The sequence below is a fragment of the Phoca vitulina genome, unplaced genomic scaffold, assembly GCF_004348235.1.
Source record: "Phoca vitulina isolate PV1807 unplaced genomic scaffold, GSC_HSeal_1.0 scaffold7, whole genome shotgun sequence".
In the NCBI taxonomy this organism is placed as follows: Eukaryota; Metazoa; Chordata; class Mammalia; order Carnivora; family Phocidae; genus Phoca; species Phoca vitulina.
In genome coordinates this window covers 39,784,817-39,808,237 of record NW_022589710.1, presented here as the reverse complement: position 1 = coordinate 39,808,237, position 23,421 = coordinate 39,784,817, and the positions used below count along the sequence as shown (strand labels likewise).

General features: G+C 42.1%; 1 protein-coding gene across 1 annotated transcript in view; it reads right to left on the bottom strand.

Annotated features, from left to right (window-relative positions):
• Positions 1-321: 321 nt before the first annotated feature.
• The window catches only part of RAD51B (RAD51 paralog B), a 560,808-nt gene continuing 537,708 nt past the window's right edge, over positions 322-23,421 (bottom strand). The window contains exons 10-11 of the mRNA XM_032405390.1: positions 10,348-10,426; positions 322-818 (exon numbers count right to left, since the gene is read on the bottom strand). Coding sequence (XP_032261281.1) covers positions 802-818; positions 10,348-10,426 — 96 coding nt within the window. The 3' untranslated portion in view covers positions 322-801. The remainder of the gene's footprint in view (positions 819-10,347; positions 10,427-23,421) is intronic.

Genomic DNA, 23,421 nt, shown 5'->3' with positions numbered 1-23,421 from the left:
TTGGTTTATTTGCTAATTGGCCCAGCTTTGGGCTTTAAATCTAAAGAAATCATTTCATCCTTTATTAAATACTGCATGAATCTCACTCTTTGTTCTGCAGGGCTATACACAATATACTAGTGAAACTTGAATTTACACCACAATAGCCGTGCTACTAAGGACCTTCCAAATGCCACTAATACCATACATGTTCCGCTTCTCAGCTGGATCCGAACCTGCCAGTGAATTCTGAGCCCATCGACCTCCCTCTGACACAGGAGCAGACCCCCACACCCATGCCCGCCCCCAGCCTCCCCATCTTTCCATGATTTAATTTCTGAAATCAGTTACTCTGTGGAGACCCCAATTCCTTTACACCCACTCTTTTTATATGGTGGACAATACTTTATTCGGAAATGTTCCCTCCTGTAATTACAAATCCTGTTAGTCATCCTCCTCCTCTCCCCAGGGGGATTGTGGGCTTTAATTAATTAACGTGGCTAAACCGCTTTGAGGTGCCTGGTTGAAAGGTGCTATATAAGTGCAAATTATTATTATTATGGCTGTTGACATCCCATGGCGGCAAAGCCTTCAGCCCCACACATCTACAGACCTAAACAAAGGCTTCTTCATCCTCACCTTCCCTGCTAGGTCTGAGATGGCTGGCTCAATGGTATGGGGGCAAATCTGTTACCATCTCAACATCAATCAACTAATTAATCCCCATTATGTTGGCTTCCGTTTCCTTCTTCCAAGCAGCACCATCCTGTTTCATTTCACAAATCGTGCCCCCAGCAGCTCTAGACAACGGTCATAGTGTCCCTATGGCCTCTGTTGGCCTAAAGGAGAGAAACAAAAAAAAAGAGGGAGAGAAAATAAGTTTGAAAAAAAAAGTGTCATCATGAAATGCACTAACTTCTCACTAACAGTCTAAATAAAACTTTCCTTCCAGCTGTAGTCCCCTTGCACACATACATACCTTTCTATTACCTAGGGAGCCAGCAACCTCACAAACCAGAGACACCCAGAAATACAGCATAGGTGTGGGGTAAGGTCCCGCAGCCCTGGCTTGACCGCTGATAGCTACAGACAAAAGCCCTTTCTGGGCTGGGTGGGAAGAGGTCATCCAGAGAGGTGGGAGCCCCTCTTTGGCTTCCTCCACTAGCTCCAGGTTTCCCCTGAGAAAGCCAGCTGCCATCTGTAGCCAGGAAGCCCTCACAAAGACAGGGGACCATGATTTAGATGTTTTGTGCTGCACCTAGCAAACCTCAGCCCTTAACAAATGCCCAGTACTTCCACTGTGATGGTAGCCATTGAAAGCAGCCCTGTGGGGGAGACGTGGCCTCTCGAAGGGACGCTGCTGACCAAAATGCTCCTTACAAGGTTGTGCCTCAGACCCTTTGTTAGCGTGGACATGGGCGAGCCTCAGGGGGTCATGTCTTCATCTGCCTCCATTTATCCTCCCTATTGAAGGGCTCCTTCAGGACATCGGTCAGTCTCTGTGGGAAATGATTTGGAGGGCAACAAAAGAACTTGGGCCCTTTGGGGGGCCTTCAGAATTCAGTAAACATCTGGACACGGAAGGCCAGGTTCTCAAGCAGTCTAGCTGGAGAGATGTCAAAAGAGAGAAAAAGCTGTGTGTGCAATGCAATCTCTTAGTTCTGTGGCAACATTTGTTGGAGAAAAACACAGCCGCCCCAGTAGGTAGATAGGAAGATTTTTCAAAAGCTCCTCTATTTGTCAGTTTTTGTGAGGGCAGAGTACTGTTTGTCAGCTCTTGTGGCATGTGTGAGGAAGTAGAAGTTTCGCATGGCTGGGGAGCAGCATGTGATGGATGTTCCGATTCTCTATGTACGATGAATAACCCATGGTTGCACAAGCCTGTCCTGGGAGTTGTTGTTAAGCATTTCTGTTATCCCTGAGGTTTGGAAAACACTTTCTAGTCAAGGTGACTTGTTAGATTCTCATCATGAGCACATTTTAATTGACCAAAAAATGAAGTACTAAGGCTAAGGGATTTACATTTCATCACATGGTGAAATACAGGATCTGAACTCTTGACTCTCAACATTCCCTTTATTATTGAATCAATCCATTAGAACACATTAGTCAGCATGATTCAACATTAGTCACATGACACTAATCAGTATTCCCCAGGGTTCCCAAATCTATCCTCAAACAGGGAAAGAAACTGGCCTCTATCAAGAGATAATCAGGGGCTGACGTCCAATTCAAGCCCCCCTCCCCCATGCACACTCTCAGGAACCTTCCTCAGTTATCCATTTGAAATGATTCTATTTCCTTTATCCATATCACATTATTTGAACCTCAATAATAGGTGTCACAGTTTGCCTTTGATCAAACTTATTTTGTTTTTGAGCTAACTAGATTTTGAGCTACTAAAAGAGAGGGACCATTTTTTTTTTTCCAGGCTTATATCCTCTGAGCACCATGGTTTACAAACTGTAGATACCTCAACAAATACCTGCTGAACTGAACTCACTGAAATGGAGCTTAAGTCATATTCCAGAAAGAACACCAAGTTCTTTTGGAAGAAGTTTTCAAAGAAAATCAACAACCTGAATTGATTTAACATCTTTTAGTATTATTACCTGGGCATTTTCACAAATGCAAATTGTTAGCTCTGCAAAGATAGCCAAATGGCTTCCAGGTTCTAAAAGAGTGTGGATCCAGTCTAACTATAGTCCAGGCCTTGGAATAAAGTTTTTTTCTATAACCTTATTCCAACTGACATTTTGTTCCATGTTTAAAAAAATGTGGAGACAGGAAAAAACATTTTGGGGGAAAAATGTGTTTAGTCTATGACTTTGGACCAAAAGTCATACCCTGCTTTGTGCTATAAGCACAAGTAGCTCTTGTTCAAGTATCTTTCTTGCATAGTGTATAATAGCAGAACACATACTAAAGTTTCGGCTTGACAGAGATTCTGTTATGGTGGGGGACCAAGATTTTTGGTGCTGATCCTTGATGGCATTACTGATTGTGATACCCTACTTCTCTGCTCTAGACTCTACCAAAAAGGGTACTGATAGCATTTTTAACATACAATATTTATAATACAATACTTATGTTGCATTTCAACATGCTAAGAGCCCAACCCTAGGGTCTATACTACTGCACCCTGGGGTCTAATCTCTGCAACTGTGCTCCTCTGAAAGGGATGTGTCACTGAATATTCATCTCTCCTTCTCTCCCATGGTAAAACTCCCAAAACTTAGCTGGGAACATGGACACCCAGATAAACAACTGCATTTTCCAGTCCTTCTTCCCATACATCTACAAATTGGCCAATATGATAAAGGTAGAAATAGTGTGTGTAACTTCTGGTTAATATCTTAAAAGAAGGAGGTTGCCCTTTCCTCCCACCATCATTCTCTACCCCATACAAATTCTGCTACAAATTCTGGATGGAGGTCATGATGTTGAGCCATTGTGGACCATGACAACAAGGGCAACATCCTAGGTGTGATGGGGCAACAAGCTAAGAGCCTGGGTCCTTGGACAAACACATGGGATGAGCTGCTATACTAGCTCTGGACTGTATTCCTCTGCAGTGCTATGTGAGAAAGCAGGAAACCTCTACTTTGTGTGCCACTGTTAATTTAGATTGTGATTCCACCCAGCCAAACTTACCACCCACCTCAAGAACTTTCTTGAGGGATTGATTACATTAGTGTGACTGATCCATCCTAGCTTAGGATTTCAAGATTCAAGATCCAGGACAGAACTGGTATATCCCATCAGAGGCTCATGAAGCCTGAGAAATAAGTTACCAGAGGGCTTCCGTGTTGGAAGATGAGAGGATCCAAACCCATTTCTGATTTAATAAAATCTTAGGAGCCCTGAGTACCTAAAAAGGGCTACAAACATAATTTTGAGGCAGTGAACACCACTTTGCCTTTCTGGAACTCAGTCTGCTGACCTGAAAGTAAGGGTGATGGACAAAACTAAAATCTCTCATTCTTGGAAGTGTATATAGCTAACTTTGGGAGGAATTAAAGTAATTTTTGTCAACTAATCATCTAAGTATATGCATAAAGCACATGTGTTATGCAGAAGATCCCTCTAGAGACTATGGAAAGATTATACCCCAATGGCAGAGATAAAAGAGGCATCCATAAAGAATACAAAGAAGACTGCCCATGGAAACATGACAACAAACTTATAATTACACACAGCTGTGTAGAAATTGGTCCACTACCTCCAGAGGAAGTTTAAATTGGTAAACGTCCTTGGAAAGCAACTTGGGAATATATAGTAAAGATTAAAATGTGCATACCCTCTGACCAGTCATTCCACTTTTTCTATATACCTACAGAAACCCTCATACCAGCATACCAAGTAGCACGTGCAACAGAATTCACTAAGTTAACAAATGACTGAAGTTTACATCAACAGGGGAATGGATAATATGGTATATTCATACAATGAATATGGATACCTCATTAAAGTGAAAGAATGTTCACTATGATACACTATGTGTATCAGTGTGGATAAATTGTAAAAACACAATGTGAAGTGACAAAAGCGAGTTGTGGAATGATGTGTATAATAAACCATTTATGCAAACTTGGAAAGCACTCAAAACAAATCATAATATTATGTGTGGATTCACATGTAGAAAAGTTCTTCAGCATGATGAGAAGGATGTATACAAAACCCTGGAGAATTTTTACTTCTGTGGAGGAGTGTGAGGCAGGGAAGGGAAGGACTGGGACAGGTACAAAGGAGTTTTTTATTTTGTCAAGTTTTATACCTATAATAAAAAAAGACCTGAAGCAAATGTGACAAAATTTGAGCATTTGCTAATTCTGGGTGTTCAAGTCATGGGTTTTATTATTTTCTGTCCTGTTCTGTATTTAAATTTTTTTTTTTTTCACACTGAAAACAAAATCTCTCTTTGAAGCTGATAGCCAGAGTAAAAGAAGTAAACAAAGCAGAAGGTTGGTGTGAGGAGATGTCATGGAGGCTGGGAATGTGAAATAAACGTCAAAAAAGAGGAGAGAACTGGCAGAGGGGCATCCTTCCTCATTTTCCCCGGAAAGCTCCTCCCTGACAGGTAGGCAGGAGCCACAGAGGTCAAGGCCTTGGCCTGCCCCAGCTTTCTGAGGCTGCAGGGGCACCTGGCAGCCAAGAGACAACGTGACAGACCTGCTCTGCCCTCTTGTCTGTGACCTCTGGGAGAGGAGTTCACTCTCTCTGCTCCACTGAATCCCAGGGCTCTTTGCCCAGGCTCCCACAAGAATGCCAGGCTATGCCAGGTGTGTGGGTTGTATTTATGAAGGAGACCTCCATACCTGGATGGAAATGGACTGAGAATCTTCTGGGTCACTTTGAGTCTACCAGGCAGAAAACATTTATATGGGTTACTAATTCCAACTGAAATCTGATGAACTTAGATGGTAGTATTTGGGGGAAAAGAATTTTTCAATAAATCATCCATTTGGCTCAGTGACTAAGAAAATGGGATGGAAGAATCTAACCCAACTCTGTGACAAGGGAACAAATAGAGGAGATTAATGCCTCTCCCAATAAACTTCAAAAGGCGATCAAACAACCGTTCTTGATTTTACAAGAAAGATGAGGTGCATAGCTTTCCAGCTCTTAAGAAAAATCATTGTTTCCTTGTTTTCCGGTTTCTTCTGAGTCCCTATATTAGGTGGCTGGAAAAACAGGAAACTAGCTTCATTTGCAGTCTTCTCTGGACCCATCTCAGGGTGCCCTGGGCTCCCCCTGAGGTTCCTCAGCCCCATCCCAAGGTTTATGCTGCTCATTCAGGCTTAAACTAATAAAGGACAGCACCAGAATCCAAATTCAACCTGTCCTACCTAATTTTAATTTTTTAAAAACAACATAAAAACCACAATTCTGTCCTACCAAGAAACTAAGCCATTATCTTATGTCCTTAACAACCTGGCTTTTGTTTTTTAAATGCTCCCTGGATTCCGAGGAAATGGAGAGAGTAGGGCAAAGGAAGAGTGAATAAGGAGGAGCCCCTGCTGACTTGGCCTCTTCACCCTCCCTGGCCAGCCCCGCTTCCTTACCAAGTCGACAGGCCTCCACGGCCACGAGGCCAGGACGGAGGCCAGGCTGGCTCTGGGAGAGCCTGGCCTTGGGGTTCCCGGGGCCTCCTGCAGCATCAGCAACACAGCCTGGCTGTTTTCAATTACAGAATCTTAATCTTTATTTCTGGCCTGACCCAGAGGTCCAGAGGTCCCAGCTGTGTTCTGCGGGGCACAACATTTGGGGCTTGTTGGGGAAACAAAGAACACGACCAGAGCAGAACACGGGTCAAGTTGGGAGTTCCCTGTAAATGCTCCCTTCCCTTCTGTGGCCATGTGGTTTTTGTGGGCCCATAATTAAGGCCGATTCCCAAGGCCAGCCCCTGCTTTTTCCTCTCCCCTAGGTTCCCGCGCCCCTTAGCCTCACTCTGAGCCGGCCAAAACTCTCAGCTTTTCTACCCAGTGGGCGCAGGAGAAAAGGATTCATGGGAGCCACCCCCACACCCTCCACCTTTCCCACCTCAGTTGCACAAAAGGTCTGTCTCTCCCTCTGCTGGGACCTGGCCCGTCTCAGAGCCTGAACCATCAGGAAGCTGGTGGCTGTGAGCTTCCACTCCTTTGGGGCCAAGTATTTCCAGGGTGTTGAGCCCAACCATGAGGCCACGATCTCGACAAGTGCAGGATAGACAAAGAAAACACAAACAGCAGAGCATTACCATGGGAATGGCCTGAGCAGGCGGCTTCCTGAAAATGCCGGGAGGATGGGTTTTCTTTTTACTTTTTCTTTTCTTTTCTTTTCTTTTTTTCCTTTCCTTTCTTTTCTTTTTTTCCTTTCCTTTCTTTTCTTTCCTTTTCTTTCTTTCTTTCTTTCTTTCTTTCTTTCTTTCTTTCTTTCTTTCTTTCTTCTCTTTTTTCTTTCTTTTTTTCTTTCTCTCTCTCTTTCCCTTTCTTTCTCTCTCTCTCTCTCTTTTTTTTTTTTCTTTTTGCAAAAGGAAAATAGTTCCGCTTTCTATTTTACGACAACAATAGCACGGACTGGCTCCTTCAAGTATTTCAAAAAGCAGCCTGAGAAATCTCTAACCAGGCCCCTCAGTCTCTCCGGCCTGCGGACGTATTGTTCCTCCCAGCCCAGGGAACAAAGGGGCAGGAAGGGTATAAGGCCCCCAGTTGCTGGCTCTTCTTAGCATCCTAATCCTTGAGAACTTGTGAGGGGAATGGCCTGTGGAGCTGGGAAATCGAATTTTGGCTCACCTTTTATTTCCACCCTCTGCTTATGCACACAGGAGCACTTCAGGTATTATAAAACCTCCTGGTGAGCAGGCTGGTAGGAGTCTTGGACTTGCTAAGGGGATAAAAGGCACTGAGGGATCATTCCCACATTCACTAACCCCCTGAAAAAAGGGTAGCCTATAGGAATTGTTTCTTCTTACCACTCCAGGCTGGCTCCATTACAAATCCCGAATGTCCAGTCCCAAGGGGCTGGGCTGGCAGTTTCTTTTGTAGTCGGTAGCTGCCCTCCCTCTTCCAGCCCTTCCCCTCTCTGTCTCTCTGCCCCTCAGACATGGATTACATTCCCCCACCCCCCAATTCCTCAGTACTAGGTACCCACCAACCTCCATGCCAACTTGGGGCTATCTTGCCAGAGCAACCCCTCACATAAGGAAAGCTTCTTGGCCTTGGCTGTTGGTATCTTTCCAAGGGTATCACCCAGGAATCAAAGGTTTCTTTGCCTTAAACCCGGGGAATTGTGTAGGTGGGTTTTGTTTTGTTTTGTTTTTTTTAGCTCAGTCATCTGGTAAGAGTGGGGGGAAAAAATAAGCTTTTATATTCTGGTGTGTGGAGATCTCAAGGTACAACTCTGCTGAGCTAAGTGATGAAAAGTACGCCATCTCCTAGGAGAATCAGATAAGCTGAAGGGTTAAGGCCTTTAGAGGTCACCCAGGCCAATGACTACAGTCCAAGTAAGAAAAACATTTTGCACTGTATATACACAAATTCATAAAGAACACACACTGTCACACAAGAAATATTTCATGAAACAGTGCAATACGTGTGATGTAATCTGATATTTTCTATTCTCCTCTATTTGATTTTTAAAAATTCTGGTTGTGACTCATTAATGTCATTTCATGACCCACCAGTGGGTTGCAACACAGTTTGCAAAGTGCTGAATCAAGGTCAACATTGTCATTTTCAAGCTGACAAAACTAGGGTGACAAGAGATTTTTCTCAAGATCACACCAGAGCTGGAACAGAAATCCACGGGGTCTCTCCACTAAAGGAGGGATCATCATCTTTCTCAGGTTCAGAGCTCCTTTTTGTTTTCCCAAAGTCTTGGGAGCACACAGCTATTGGGGAGGGAGTGCCCAGAGGTTTGTATTCAGTGGCGTTCCTGCTAGGGTCAGAAGGGTTCTGCTGCCCCAGAAAACCTTACAGAGGGAGGTGTAGCTGGGGGAGTGGGGTCGAGAAAAAGCTTCAAAAGCAACCAGGTGAGGCACTGTGGCCTCCCAGACATTTTTATTTACTGGTCGGGGTTCCTGCATCATCGGACACTTTCCTGAATTTTTCTCTTTCCTGGACACACAGCTGTAGGTCAGCCTCCTTTAGTAATCCACCTTCTCCTTTGTTTTCTGGCTTTTTCTAATAGTCTTTGCAGATATTTAACCTCTACCAATTCATTTCACTTCTAGCCTCTACTCTCTGTCCACAATTCCTATTTCCTGTCCAAATCACGATCGTAGCAATGAGTGCCAGAGAGGCAACTCTGTGAATCTTGTTCCCACAAATATTATCCTAAAAGTATCCTAAAAGATTAGGTCAGGCTTAGAAATGCTATTTACCAAAAGGCCCAGGGATCAAGAGAGAGGCATGGTATCAGGCTCTCAACACAAGCCATCTGGGCAGAACCGCCTCTTTGCTTCCTGAAATTGCCTTGTAGTCTTCCATAGAATTTCTTAAAATCTTCATCTAAATTTGCTACTTAGTTTATTTCTAATCTTTTAAGAAAGCCTCTAAAAATGAAGAGCCAAAAGCCACACGGTGTCCTGGGTAAATAAAAGTTCAGCTTTCTGATTGCTTATTAGTTATACACCCTTAGAGAGTATGTAACAAAGGGGCCTGCTGTTTGCTTTGCTTAATCTGGTCTTAAAATCTCTGCTTCTTTGTCAGAAAACAATATTTGCAATTGTAAAAAAAATATTTACCAAGGAACTTGGATAGCATAAGTCAAAGGCTAAGAGCCAAAGGTCAGTAGTTCTTACCCCAAATTTCCCTGGACCTGAGTCCCTGCTGTGGGGCTCAGCTGCACCAAACAAACAAAACAGGCGTTTTAGAAGGGGAAGGAAAGGGAAGGCTGCAGCTTGTTCCTCGGTCCAAAGCATGAACCCTCCGGCCTGCCCCACAGAATTCCTGCTAGATCTCTGCAGTGTGTCTCCATGGGAACATTGTAAGGGCTCTCCCTGTTTCATAAACCTGGGAAAAGCACTCAACTTACAAAATCCTAAAGGGCAGATATTCCTCCCATCGACAGCAACGCCAATATGCTCCCCTGGGCTTCAGACCAGATGTTCACCCGTGCATTCTGTGGGGAGGGCCTCCTGCCTGACAGTGGGGGACAGATGTGCATCTGAGCACCTCTGTGGGGACCGTTCTCAACCTACAAAGCAGCTTTGGACATCTGGCTCTGTGAGCTAAGTTCAGTGGTGTTTGAATTTACCTCTCATGTTCATTATTTTCTGCAATCACCAGAAGATCCAGCATTGGGAACCAGGACTGTAGATCAGTGAGTTCCAGGTTGTGGCGTGGGGGCACTCGACGGTGAGTCAGAACTCCACTCCTTCTGAGTCCCAGGCCCCTGTCACCAGAGCAGGTCAGCAAGGCCTGGTCCCCAGTTGGGACTTGGGTAAAGGGACCGGACATGGAGTAACCAGAAAGAGGCCAAGGAAGTAGTGCTCACGGAGCCATGACAAAGTGCCCCACAGGCGGCCAGACCAGATGGTTTGTCAGGTCCTCCACACTGGTGTCAGAGGCCTACTGCCCACTTCCTCACTCCATAGGATCTGCGAAGAGGCCTGGGGGTTGGCAGTTCCTAGATCTGTGCTTTAACCCTCAGTCTTTGTTGCACTCTGTTAGGAAATTTAGCAGTTCTCCCCCAGCCCTACCTCCACCTTCTGTTAAGTTCTTGCCACAACTGCCAATCTCTTTTATCTCATTAGGATAAATATCATTGGCAAATTCATCTTGGCCTTTGATTCTGTCCCGAAGTAGCTTCTACCAGGAGCGCACCAGCCATAGGCAGCACTGAGCATAGTCAGCTTAAAGAAATGGTTTAATCCGAGGATCTTACCTTGAAGAACCAGGCCTTCCTTCTTGATGGTGTAGGCAAATGAGGTGAAGGGAGCCAGAGGGGACTTGGCGATGAGAATCTGCACACAAAGCATATTTTGCCAGGGCTGGTCAAAGGGCATATCAGAGATGACCCTCTATTCATTCCCCTTCCCATTTTGAGACAAAGTGGGGACATGTGACTACAAGCTATAAAGTTTATTTTAAAAAATTATTTTAGAACCAAATGAGTGTTATTCCTTCAATCAGCTGGTCATTTTGGAAAGCTATACATTTATCCCAACTATTCTGCCACTGAATGCCATATTCCTGAGCTGGTTCTTCTAGAAATGTTTCATTATTTTATGTCACATGCTTAAACAGCTACCTTTCTGCCCAAAGATAAACCTAAAGTGATTCTCTAAACTTACTTAGAAATTTAGCTATTTTGCTAAAAAGAAATTCAAAGCTACCCTCAAAAGATAAAGATTTACCCTCATTATAAATATTCAAAATAACTCAGTAAAAGCAAAGCCATGATAATTTGCTTTGTTGGCCCCAACTCTTCACCAAGGCTATTCATACCGTTTGCCACGTGACCACATTTCCTCTTACTTAAGGTGTAGGTGTTTCCCATGGTCCTGGACCATGGTTTTGGCCATATAACTTGCTTTCCTAATAGGTTCTCTACCAAGGCTTCGAGAAGCCTCTCATATCTTCACTTGCTCATATGTTTCCGCTAACTGCCAGAGAAAAACATGTCCACGCTAACCTGCTCTCTCAGAAGGAGGATGAGAGACACCTGGAGCAGTGCTGGCCAGCCGGCCCCAGTCTAAAGAGCTGACCCCCAGGAGACCCATGTACCCATTGGTTAAATGCTTCTTACTGTACACCTCTGAGATTTGGGTGTGGTTGTCCTGAAGCATCACTGGAGCAAGAGCTGACTGCTATACCAGCCAACACACAATATCAAAACTATTTTGAGCAGTGGCATTCTCCTAACAAAATACCTCCTTTAAAAGGGACAGTTATTTGATCATTAAAAAAATGATTACCATTAACAACGATTACCATACTTCATATGGTTCCACAGTAGCTCTAAGGACTGGTGAATTATTTTATTATAACAAGTCTCTTGAAGGAAGATGAAAATCAGTTTCCTGCTTTAAAAAGTAACATTGTCAAAGATAGTGACAGTTTAGCACAGAGCCACTTAGGTAATCAGGGAGGCAAGAGAGAAGGAAGAAGTACTTTCAAATAACCAGAAGGCTTATGTGTAATATCTCAATTTATCTCAGTTCAACAAACATTTACTGACTGTCAACTATGAGAAATGGTGGTATAATGTGGTGGAAAGATCACAGGTTGTAGTCATAGAGTTTGAATCTCGGTTCTTCCACTAATCAGCTTGGTGCCTATGGCAAGGCCTGCGATTTTCCCCTCATAGCCAATCTCCCTTCTTCTTTTTAGTTAATAACTCCCCAGGTTTCAACATTTCTTTGCCTCTTTTGCAACTGGGTGTGGCCATGTGACCAAGCTTTGACTGACAGACCGTGAGTACAAGTGACAGGTAGCACTTCCAATATTTTGAAAACTTACGTTTTCATTAAAAAATTATGTGCTCTCCGCTTTCCCTTTCCCTCTTCCCAAGGGCAGGGACCAGCTTCAACCCCATGGAGGTGGACATCCTGGGAGATGATGAAGCAACACGGGAGAAGGAAGTGGGGTAACCTCATAAAGCATCCGCACTTCCCACCTGGGGTCATCTGCCCATCTCAAGATAGAGCCACTTTCCTGAACCACTGAGTTCCCACTGTTTTTGTTACTATGGTGTATATAGCCTGAATTCTAACCAATACTGTGGCTCTGCACAACCTAACCTTTTGGATTCTCCATTTCCTCACATGTAAAATGGGTATAACAACATCCACCTAAATGGGATTATTGTGAGGATTAAATTAAATATATAAAATTCCTGTCACGGGGTCAAACTCACAAAAACATTTCCAAACAACTCATCACATATGCTCCCAAGTGCTTCCCTTGATTTTCACTCATCAAAAACAAAAATACTTTACTTTTACTGGAAGGATTCAACTCAAGTTAACTCTCAATAATTTTTACTACTGCTCCAAAGTTATCTAGATAAACTTGCTCATCATTCTCAGAACCAATGAGTAGATGGTATAGGTGGGCATTTGCATCTTCATGTCAAAAACATCTCCCCTGAAAATTAGATGGAACCTTTCTGACAGAGATAGTTTAGGGATGGTTCAATGTGAAGTTTATGGATGCCCCTTGGTAGGAGAATGGCATAACAGAAGAGAGGATAGTGCTTCCCAAACTTCAATGTGAGTATGAATCACCTACAGATCTTGTTGACATGCAGTTTCTCATTCAGTAGATTTTGAGTGGGGCCTGAGAATCTGCATTTCTAGCAAGCTCTGAGGAGATGCTGATACTGTACTCCACAGACCACATTTTGAGCAGCTGGCTTCCAGGAAATTAGCCTGACTGAAGAATCTAAGATGAAGAAGCAAGAGACAGGAGTCCTGGAGCCCATTAGAATGCTACTGTGATAATTCAGGGATGAGATGACAAGGGCCTCAACCACAGCTGTGTCAGAAAGAATGGGAAAAAAGGAAATGGAGAAAAGAAATATAAATCCTTTAGATCAAAGAGCAATAGAAATAAACTAAACATATCCCAAACCTCAGATCTTTATTGTCTGCATGAAGCAATTGGACATGAAACCAAAAGGATATAAATAAATAATAATCAATAAAGTATCACACTATATTTTTGAAAATTATATTACCATTTTTACTTGATAGACTGCAAAATCTGAGACTCAGGAAAACAAAGGATGTGATATTCCAGTGTAATACAACAAATGGGATCTAAGCCTAAGCCTCTAGCTCAGTGGGGCTGCCTCCATCATTTGAATGCTTCCACTCCCAGCAAGCACAATGCTCACTGTGAATAAAGCCAGGAGGGCCTCACCTGGAGGGACTTCACACCTGGAAGGACCTCCCTTCCAGGGAATCACTGGGTTTGGGCAGGTCATTGATTAATGTCCTGTTCTTCCTGTGTAGGGTTTAAAATGGGTTATCAAAAGGATGGTTTGTATGCAGTTAGAAAGAGGAAGTGATCAGTTATGTCAGATGAATCCCACTTCCTTTTTTTGGAAAGAATTGCCAGATTAATAGATGAGAGAGCTACCACCAACATGAAATATCTGATTTTCAGCAAAAAATGTAACAAATTCTCAATATCCTTCTGGATAAAGGGAAGACATGTTGGGCTGGATGCTAATACCATTAAGTAGATCTGGAAGTGACAAGAAGATCAACAGCAACCTCTAGTAGAATGTACTGGATTCTAGCCTTGGTCCTGTCAATGTTCAACATTCTTACTGACCTGGATAAAGACAATGATGTAATCAACCGTACCCATACAACAAATATGGGATCCGCCAGAGAACAGAACTAACAAAAATTGCCACCCTAAGGGAGCTTATATTCTAAAGGAAGAAAAAGATAATAAACAAAACAAATAGGTAGAATATATGGTATATTAGATGATTATGCATGCTGTGGAGGGAAAAAAGGCAGAGAAAGATCAGAGAAAAGGGTCAATTTTAAATAGAGTACTAAGAGAAGACCTTAAAAAAAGGTGACATTTAGACTTGTGGATCATGTAATTAAACACATTAATGGGATGCTGAATATGGTAACAGAAGACAAAAAATTGAGACGTGTTGGGTGGCCCAGTCAGTTAAACATCTGCCTTCAGCTCTGGTCCTGATCCCAGGGTCTGGGATAGAGCCCCGTGTTGGGGTGCCTGCTCAGCAGGGAGTTGGCTTCTCCCTCTGCCTCTCCCCACCATCCACTCCCCTGCTCATGCTAGCACGAGCTCTCTCTCTCAAGTAAATAAATTAAATCTAAAAAAAAGTTTTATATTGGATTAGATCATCATAATATCAAAACAAATCTCAGTTTAGTTAGAAGGTGGGGACAAATCCTACAAATATTTTATAATGAAATTTTATTGAAACATGTGTAAGGCCTTGTCCTTGAGGACAGAGGACCAACTACTGGTTACAGAATGGGGGACATGAGATTAAACATTCAGAAAATGGATTAGGAGTGCTAGTTAACTACAGTTCAGTGTGAGTTGGTTGTGGGATGTGGTTCACAAAAATCTAGTGTGGTCTCAGGTTGTTTCAGTGCAGACGCAGTATCTGGAACAAGAGAAGTGATGGTCCTTTTCTTCTCATTCAGCAAACCATACTGGGTGCAGCATGTTTGGATCGCAGCCTAAATTCCAAAGGGGAAACCGACAAATAAGAGAACAACTGGAGGAGAACCATCAAGTGGTTAAACACGCAAAGCAACCCATGACCACAAACACTTCAACGCAAACATGATGTTAAGAGGTCTGGGGTGAAGGTGCATATGGCTTTTAATATGGATTTTATTTCTTTTTTTTATATGAGTTTTCTGACATGAAGATTCTGTAGTGTTACATAGTAGAGAGGGGAAGTGTAAATTCATTTTCTAGCCCAACACATTTCAGAGAAAAGGTGATGTTTGCCATGTATCTTTGTGACACATACAGAATCATCCCTTTTGAACACTTGAATGAATACCCCATGCCCTTGTGCCTTTCTGCCTTTCAAACTATAAATTATCCTTTTCTAAAGCAAACAACCTTCCCTAGTAGATGATTTGGGCTGTTCTGTTTTAGATGTTCAGTCATCCCATAAATTTGGGATGTTCTAATCATTGTCTGACTTGTGCTGTTGTCAAGTATCATTCCACCTTCTTCAATAATGACCTACAGGGAGGGTCTGACTGCTTAATAAAACTCCAGGGCCCTAGTGAAAAGTTTTTATCATACTCAACCCTGTGTGCAATTGTGAAGTTGGTTTTAGAATCCTTTGAGGGTTCACAGAAATATGTAGTTGGGCAAGAATGAGTGCAGACACAGTGGCTCAGAAAGCCCAAGGCCCCACAAGGCAGGTGTGTGATATTGTGAGCTGTTATCCCCCCTGCAAATAGCCAGGTTGTTTTTTCTTGAATGTTTCCTTCATATCAGACTAGTTCAGCTTTATACTCTAATGAATATATTTTCTCCTTTCTTCACCTATTCTTGCAAGGAAAGTGGTCATCAATATTTTAAAAGTCTTTGGAGGAATACTTAAGGTATAGGTGTGCTGGGTCCCAAATCCCACTACTATGTGGACATAATTTCCACTACTCGTGCCACCCACCCATCTATCCATGTACTTATTCAACCCACAAATATTTACTGGGCACTTTCCTTTGTGCTAGGCACTGTTCTAGATGCAGGGGATATAGCAGGGGGTGAGACTTACACGGTCCTTGCTTTCATGGAGCTGACATTCTGGTGGCAGAACACAGACAATACAGGGAAGCCTTTAGGCCTTTGGGCTTTTCTCACATTGACATTCTACCACGAATTCCTCCTTCCTGAGCACTCATTCATTCATTCAATCCATTCGTCAGTAAACATTTATTGTTGGGCCAAGCAGATTCAATTTGCACTGTGTGAATTTGCATTTTCTAAAGGATTGCTATCTATTTCTACCTCAGTTTACTTCTTAGGTATATGTTCTGAATTCTCGATGGGATTGCAAAGATCAGGGGCATGTTCTTTGATCCCACACCCATTCCTTTTATAGGGCCCAATCCAGTGCTTTGTACAAAGTGGGCTCCTAAAATGATTGATGGGTATTTTCCTCACTGTTCTTTACTTTATCCCTGTGCTGTATGTGTGAAGGTCTCTCCCAATTTACATGTGAAAACACAGAGGCCTAGGTATTCTAAATAAGATGTGGAAAGGGAAGTCAGCCCTTGGAGCTCACTAGCCTCCCCTTACAGACCCTATTCTCCTTCTTTTATGTCCCTTCAGGTGCCTGTTTGGCTCTGAGCAAATAAATTGTCAACTGATTCTCTTTAGCTCTAAGGTGACAGCTGATTTAAACCTTCCAGTGTTACCCTTTCTAGTGTTTGCATTTTAATATAAGACTCCTGAAGGAGAGTAATGGATCTAAAACAGTGGAAAATCCTACAGGAATGGGGTGGGTGAGGGAGCTTCCGTGGTTCCCATAGTAATGATGATGATGGTGATGATGATGATGATGATGATGATGAAGAAAACAACCCTTTGAGGTAGGCAACTTATAAGTGCTGAAGTCAGGATTCCAGCCCAAGCCAGCTGGTTCTATAGTCCATACTTTTAACCACCAAGATGGTAGCCCCCAATTTGTCATGCACAGATCAGTCTACTTCTCAGGGATAATACATCAAATGAGGCAGAATATATAACAGCAAATAAAGGCATTTTTTCCTGCAGCATGGATATTGCACAATTCAAGACAAAGAAGGGAACTGGATAGGGCATCCATGCAGGTTGCCTTGAATGTTCACAAGCTTCCACACCGGCAGTCTTGTTCCTGCCCTTCTTTTCTGAACGTCCAAATCCTACCTATTCCTTGAACCCCATACAAATGCCACCCCTCCCAGAAAGCTTATGCCAATTTCTCCAGCCTGAGGTAATCTGTCGCTAATCCCATCACACTTCATCTATACCTCTCTAATAGCGCTTACTGCTTTCTCCACGGTTCCACAGTTAATGTTACCTGGGCTCACTGCCATGTATTTGAAGGTAGAGACCGTCAACATCATTGCTGTTTCTCCTAGTCCCACCAACCTCCAGTATGGTGTCAAATATATAATAGAAGCTCAATTATAAAACCCAACAATGGAGGAGCAAATAAATGCACACACTGGTGACCTTCAGAAGCCCTGACTCATACCCACTTTGAGGACTTAGTTGGCACCTCTTCCCAGAGTTGGGAGACTTAGAAGATGCCATATAAAAGAGCAGCCTGCCCAGTCAATCACTGCCAAGATTCTCAGCTTGGGCAGGTCCAAAGTCAAGTCTTTGGTTTCAGCTTCCTATAGCATCACATGTTTTTCCTGGCCTGATCCCACTTCTAAGAGTCTCAGAAAGTGGAAAAGGAGCCATAGAACAGAAAGTGCTGGCCATAGGAACCTCAGGCCTCCTTCAGTATGGTGACACCTTCTAGGGATAGTGCCTATGTCCTTCTAAAGTGTAGGTGTGACCGTCCCCTCATCTGGAGCAACCCAGACCAGGCCTTCTCCTTCATGGGTGGTCAGGAAGGCCAATGTGGAGCAGAAGGCACAAAGATGTCAGGAACCTTGGGTATAGACTATCCTGGAGGCTGCTTTTATAGAGTTCTGGTCCTGGCAGTTCACCTGAGTTCCTGCAATACTCAGCCCCAACTTTAGGAAAAAGTGAGTTTTGACTTTATGGCTCAAGAAAGTAGACATGAATAAGCAGCCATGTGCTGAGGGTAATCTGGCACCAATTCTTCCTCTTTCTCTTCTCTAATTCTTGTGCCAGGCAGGCTTCCTTGAACACTGCTAATGAATCCTTCCTCTCTTCTATTTCCTTCCCCTTCCCACCCACTACCCCAAATCTCACACTGGTTGGGGGTGAAGGGCAGAGTAAAACCAGCTGGCAGAGGACAAGAATAAGCAGAAGAAATTCTTCTGGTAGGGGCAGGTGGTAGGCCTGGCTTTCTTTCTATCCCTGCTCTCTGCTACAAAATTTAGAGCCCAAAGACAATGTAATATGTTGAGCCAAGACAACTGGGGTGAGAAGCAATTGGGATAGCTGAGAAATACGAATTTACAACCATCCACAATTTCCTATTTTGGTACTTAATTAACCCTGCTTCATCTCCTCTGTGATCAGCAAGATTATGTGGTTGTTGATGAATTCAGCAGTGATGTCCTTGTTGAATGCATCTGATACTTTCATCAGCATGCAAGGGTCCTTCTGAGAAGCAAGGAAGGAAACCTCCTGACTCTGAAATGTCCTTCAACAGGGACCCTATTATCTCACTTCAACTGGATGCCTGGGCTAATAAAACCCATTGCTGAGCTAAACAAACCTTTCCTCTAGCTGTGCCAAGTGTCTGCAACAGAAATCCTTCATGCCAGGGATTTTCCTCCTTGTCCAAGACTTAGAAAAAGGTTGTTTTCTCAGCTGCTTTGAAGCCCAGGAAGACAGCCAGGGAGGCAAACAAGCCAGTCAGTCTTGCATCAGATAATTCAACAGGCTTTTGATAACCTCAAGTCTTCTGTCTCTTCCTCAGGTTGAGCTAAACTCTCCAAGCCTAGGGACAGAAGGGCCGGAAATGTTCCAGACAGGAAGATTTCTGTGGCTGGAAGGAGGCCACAGGGCCAGGGGGACTTGAAGTATACCCAGAGATCCTCAAAGGAATTCCCTAGTCATTGTGTTAGGAGAGCTGGAGGGAAAGGTGGCAGAGGTCCAGTTCCCAGTCCACATCTGGATCATATACTGATTAGAATCTGCTTCATCACTTGGAAAATCACTCTCCACGGAACGCTGAAGTGTCAGTACCAACAGCTTTGCAAGATTATGAGGGGAGAGTAGAGAATGAGTTTAATGGCATCTAAACTGCCTTCTCAAAATAGGGGAGAAAGATCTGTAGAAGCAATATAGTACTGGAAAATGATAAGGTGGAAAAATGAACCATATTTGAGCAGGCATGAACTTATTAATTTATCTACATGTGGCCTGTTTCACAACTTTCCCCACAGAAATTAGGGGCAGAGATTAAGTTGATCTGAATTGCTAATGAAATATAATTCTAGACTCAGAAGATTCTCCTAGAAAGTTTGGCCCTGAGGCTACAAGATCTTATTCCCCAATAGAGTATCACCATACTCTTTTATAACATCTCTCTGGTGATTATTTAAAAATGTTTATCTATAATACATCAGGTTCCCAAAGTATATAAACTAAAAGAGCTAGCTCCCTAAAGAAAACATTAATTTCCTCAGACCAATAGGATATTAACTTAGTAAATTATGATAGTAATTCTTCAGGGTCAGAGTAGCATTTTGAGTTTATTATTTTTTTCCCAACATTTTATTATGAAAATTCTCAAACATAGCGCAAAGTTGAAAGAATTTTATAGTAGGTACCCATAAACCTATCAAGTAGATTCTACCACTAACATTTTATTATACTTGTTTTTATCGCTTATCTATCCATCCATCCATCAGCCCATGTTATATTTTTGTTGTTGTTGCATTTCAAAGTCAATTGCAAACATCAGTGCACTTTCCCCTAAATACTTTGGCATGCATATAGTTAACTATATGCTTAATACTTGTTCATATATTTTAAAAACCATGTTGGTTTTTTTTTCCAGTGAATTTTACTTGAGATTTGAAAGGGTTAGTGATTTTTCCCAAATTATACTAACATCAGAGAGAATTTAGTAACTACACATATATAGATAGCTTACAAATGTATACAGTCAAAGAATATGGGTCATTCTTTCTATATTAAATATCAATTTTATTGAGGTATTACTTATATGCAATAAAATTCTTTTTTAATATAGACACTTAAGCTATAAATTTCCCTTCAAGCACTGATTTAGCTGCATCACATAAGTTTTGGTGTTTTTTTGTTCTCACTTTCTCAAAGTATTTTCTAATTTCCCTTGTTATGTTTTCTTTGACTTATTGCTTATTTAGGAGTGTGTGTGAGTATGCACTTAACTTGCACACATTTGAGAATTCCTCACATTTTCTTCTATTATTGATTACTAATTTTATTCCACTGTGACTAGAGACATTTACATGGTTTCCTTCAGGCTCAGGTTGTGGTGTAATATACGGTCTGTCGAGAATGTTCCATGTACATTTGAGAAGAATGTGTTATCTGCTATTATTGAGTAGAATGTTCTACAAATGCCTATTAGGTCTAGTTGGTTTATAGTGTTGCTCAGGTCTTCTACTTCCTTGTTGACCTTCTGTCTAGTTGTTGTATCTATTATTGAAAGTGGGTATTAAATCTCCAAGTACTGTTGTTGAATTGTCTATTACTCCCCCTCAATTCTGTCAGTTTTTACTTCATGTATTTTGGGGTTCAGTTGTTAGATGCATATATGTTTATTATTATTATGTCCTCCTGATGGATTCACTTTTTTATTCTTTTAAAATGTCCTTTTTGGGGGCACCTGGGTGGCTCAGTCGTTAAGTGTCTGCCTTCGGCTCAGGTCATGATCCCAGGGTCCTGGGATTGGGCCCCGTGTCGGGCTCCCTGCTCCGCGGGAGGCCTGCTTCTCCCTCTCCCGCTCCCCTGCTTGTGTTCCCTCTCTCACTGTGTCTCTCTCTGTCAAATAAATAAATAAAATATTTTTTAAAAATGTCCTTTTTGGGGGCACCTGGGTGGCAGAGTTGGTTAAGTGCCTGACACTTGATTTTGGCTCAGGTCATGATCTCAGGGTCATGGGGTTTAGCTCTGTGTCAGGCTCCACTCTCAGTGTGGAGTCTGCTGGAGATTCTCTCTCTCTGTCAGCCCCTCTCCCCACTTGCACTCTCTAAATAAATAAATAAAATCTTTTTAAAAAGAGAGTCTTTTTGGTTCCAGTAATAATTTTTTTTTTAAGATTTTATTTATTTGAGAGAGAGAGAGAGAGAGAGAGAGCATGAGCAGAGAGAGTGGCAGAGGGAGAAGGAGAAGCAGACTCCCCCCTTAGCAGGAAGCCCAGATATGGGGCTCGATCCCAGGACCCTGAGACCACAACCTGAGCTGAAGGCAGATGCTTAACTGACTGAGCCACCGAGGCGCCCCTCCAGTACCTCCAGTAATAATTTTTGTCTCAAAGTCTATTTTGTCTGATGCTGGTAACCAGCTCTCTTTTGGGGTTACTGTTTGTAAAAGGGTTCCTGAAGCCAATTTCAATGTATGTGTATGTTGAGGCTTCCCCACACCAAGAAGCTATTCTCAGACACCAGCAGGGTGTCCAAGAATTCAACTCAATGCTGACACTATCTACCTGGAGACAGAATCAGATTCCACACGTAAAGGACTTAGTCCCACAAGACTGCCTTCCACTTCAGATGCCAGTCACAAGCTCATGTTACCTGTGCTTCTGACAAACTGGCCACATTTCAGAGGTTCCAATGACCCCTCCAACTCTGGATGTCAATCGCAAGTCCAGGTTATTATCCATACTTCTGACTGACTGGCTATAAGTCAGAGGTTCCCATGACTTCCCCCTTGGGTTCAATTAATTTGCTAGAATGACTCACAGAAATCAGAAAAACCCATTTACTTACTAATTACTGATTACAAAGTATATTAAAGGATACTAATTAACATCCATCTAAAGAGATGTATAGGGTAAGGTCCTGAACAAAGGACCTTCTGTCTCCGTGGAACTTGGGGCCTGGCATGGTGGCATGTGGAAGTATTCTGGATCCCAATGTGGAAGCTGTCTAAACCACCTCCTTCTGGATTTTGTAGAAGCATCATTATGTAGGCATGATTACTTATTGCCCACTGGTGATTGATTCAACCTCTAGCCCATTTACCCTCCCTGGAAATCAGGGTGTGAAATTGTAAGTTCAAACCCCCTATTCATGGTTGGTTTTCCTGGCAACCAGACTGCATCCTTAGGTGCTTTGCAAAAGTCACCTTCATTAACATAAACCCATTTGTGGTGGAAAGGGCTTGTCATGAATAACAAGACAACTATTTCACCTTTATGGCTCTGAAGCATTTTCAGGAACTGGAGACAAAAGACTAAGTATTATAACAAAAGATGCTCCATTTCTCTTATTGCTCAGGAAATGCTAAAAGTTTTGGGATCTGTGAGCAAGGAACTGTCCAAATATATATGAGAAATATATTTGGGTCATCTAAATCACAATATCACCATTTGCATGGTATGTATTTGTCCATCCTTTCAAACAATTTGTGTTTTTGACTCTAAAGCATGTCTCTCATAGACAGGATTTTGTTGTATAATATACTTATACATACATATATATATATATATTTATCAATCTCTGCTTTTGATTGGAATATTCTGCCAATCTCTGCTTTGGATTGGAATATTTAGTTCATTTACTTTTAATATAATTATTGATAAGGTAGGATATGTCTGCCATTTTGCTATTCGTTTTTCTGTGTGCCTTATGGATTTTGCTCCTCTATTTTTCCATTACTGACTTCTTTGTGTTAGATATTTTTCTAGTATGCCATTTTAATTCTCTTATTCCTTTTACTATACATTTTTGAGTTATTTTCTTATAGGTTGCTCTGGGAATTGCTATTAAAATTTTAATTTTAAACATTTTAGTTCAGACTGATAACACTTTAATTTCAATTATTTACAAAAATTTTGCACCAATATAGCTCCATTATCCTCCTTTCTTTTGTACTATTGTTATACAAATTACATCTTTATGCATGTTATCAACATAGTTTTATATTTATTGCTTTATGCAGTTGTCTTTCAAATCAGATAGGGAAAGAAAAGAACTACCAAAAAATACATTCATACTGTCGCTTATATTTACCTATGTATTTACCTTTACTGACGCTCTTTGTTTTTTCATGCGGATCTGACTTACCCTCTAGTGTCTTTTCATTTCAGCCTGAAGAACTCCTTTAAGTACTTCTTGTAGGCCAGGTATACTAGCGACAAATTCTCAGATTTTATATTTCTGAGAGTGTCTTATTTTTTCCTCTTTTTTTTTACTTTATCCTCATTTTTGAAGGATAGTTTTGCTAGATATACAGTACTTGGTAGACAATCTTTCTTTCAGCAATTTGAATATGTCATTCCCCTGCCTTCTGGCCTCTATGGTTTCTGATGAGAAATCATCCAACTAATTTTATTGAGGATCCTTTGTACATGAAATCACTTATGACTAATAATTGAATAGCTAATGATCAAAAAGATTCCCTAAATACCTTGAACCAGTGAGTCTCCCCACCTTTGCCAAGGGTCTCTCTGTGTGTTGACGCATGCCTTCAACACTCCAGCAAGCAGTTTAAAACTCTTGTCTTAACCTTTACTTCTTGCTTGCATAGAGCCTTAAGGTCAGCCAGAAGTAAGAGCATAAGGTCTTCTTGGGTCCTTCCTGGGCATGAGCAAAGCCCTGTGCATTTGTGTGGCCTTCCAGGTTCCCAGTATATGTAGGACATT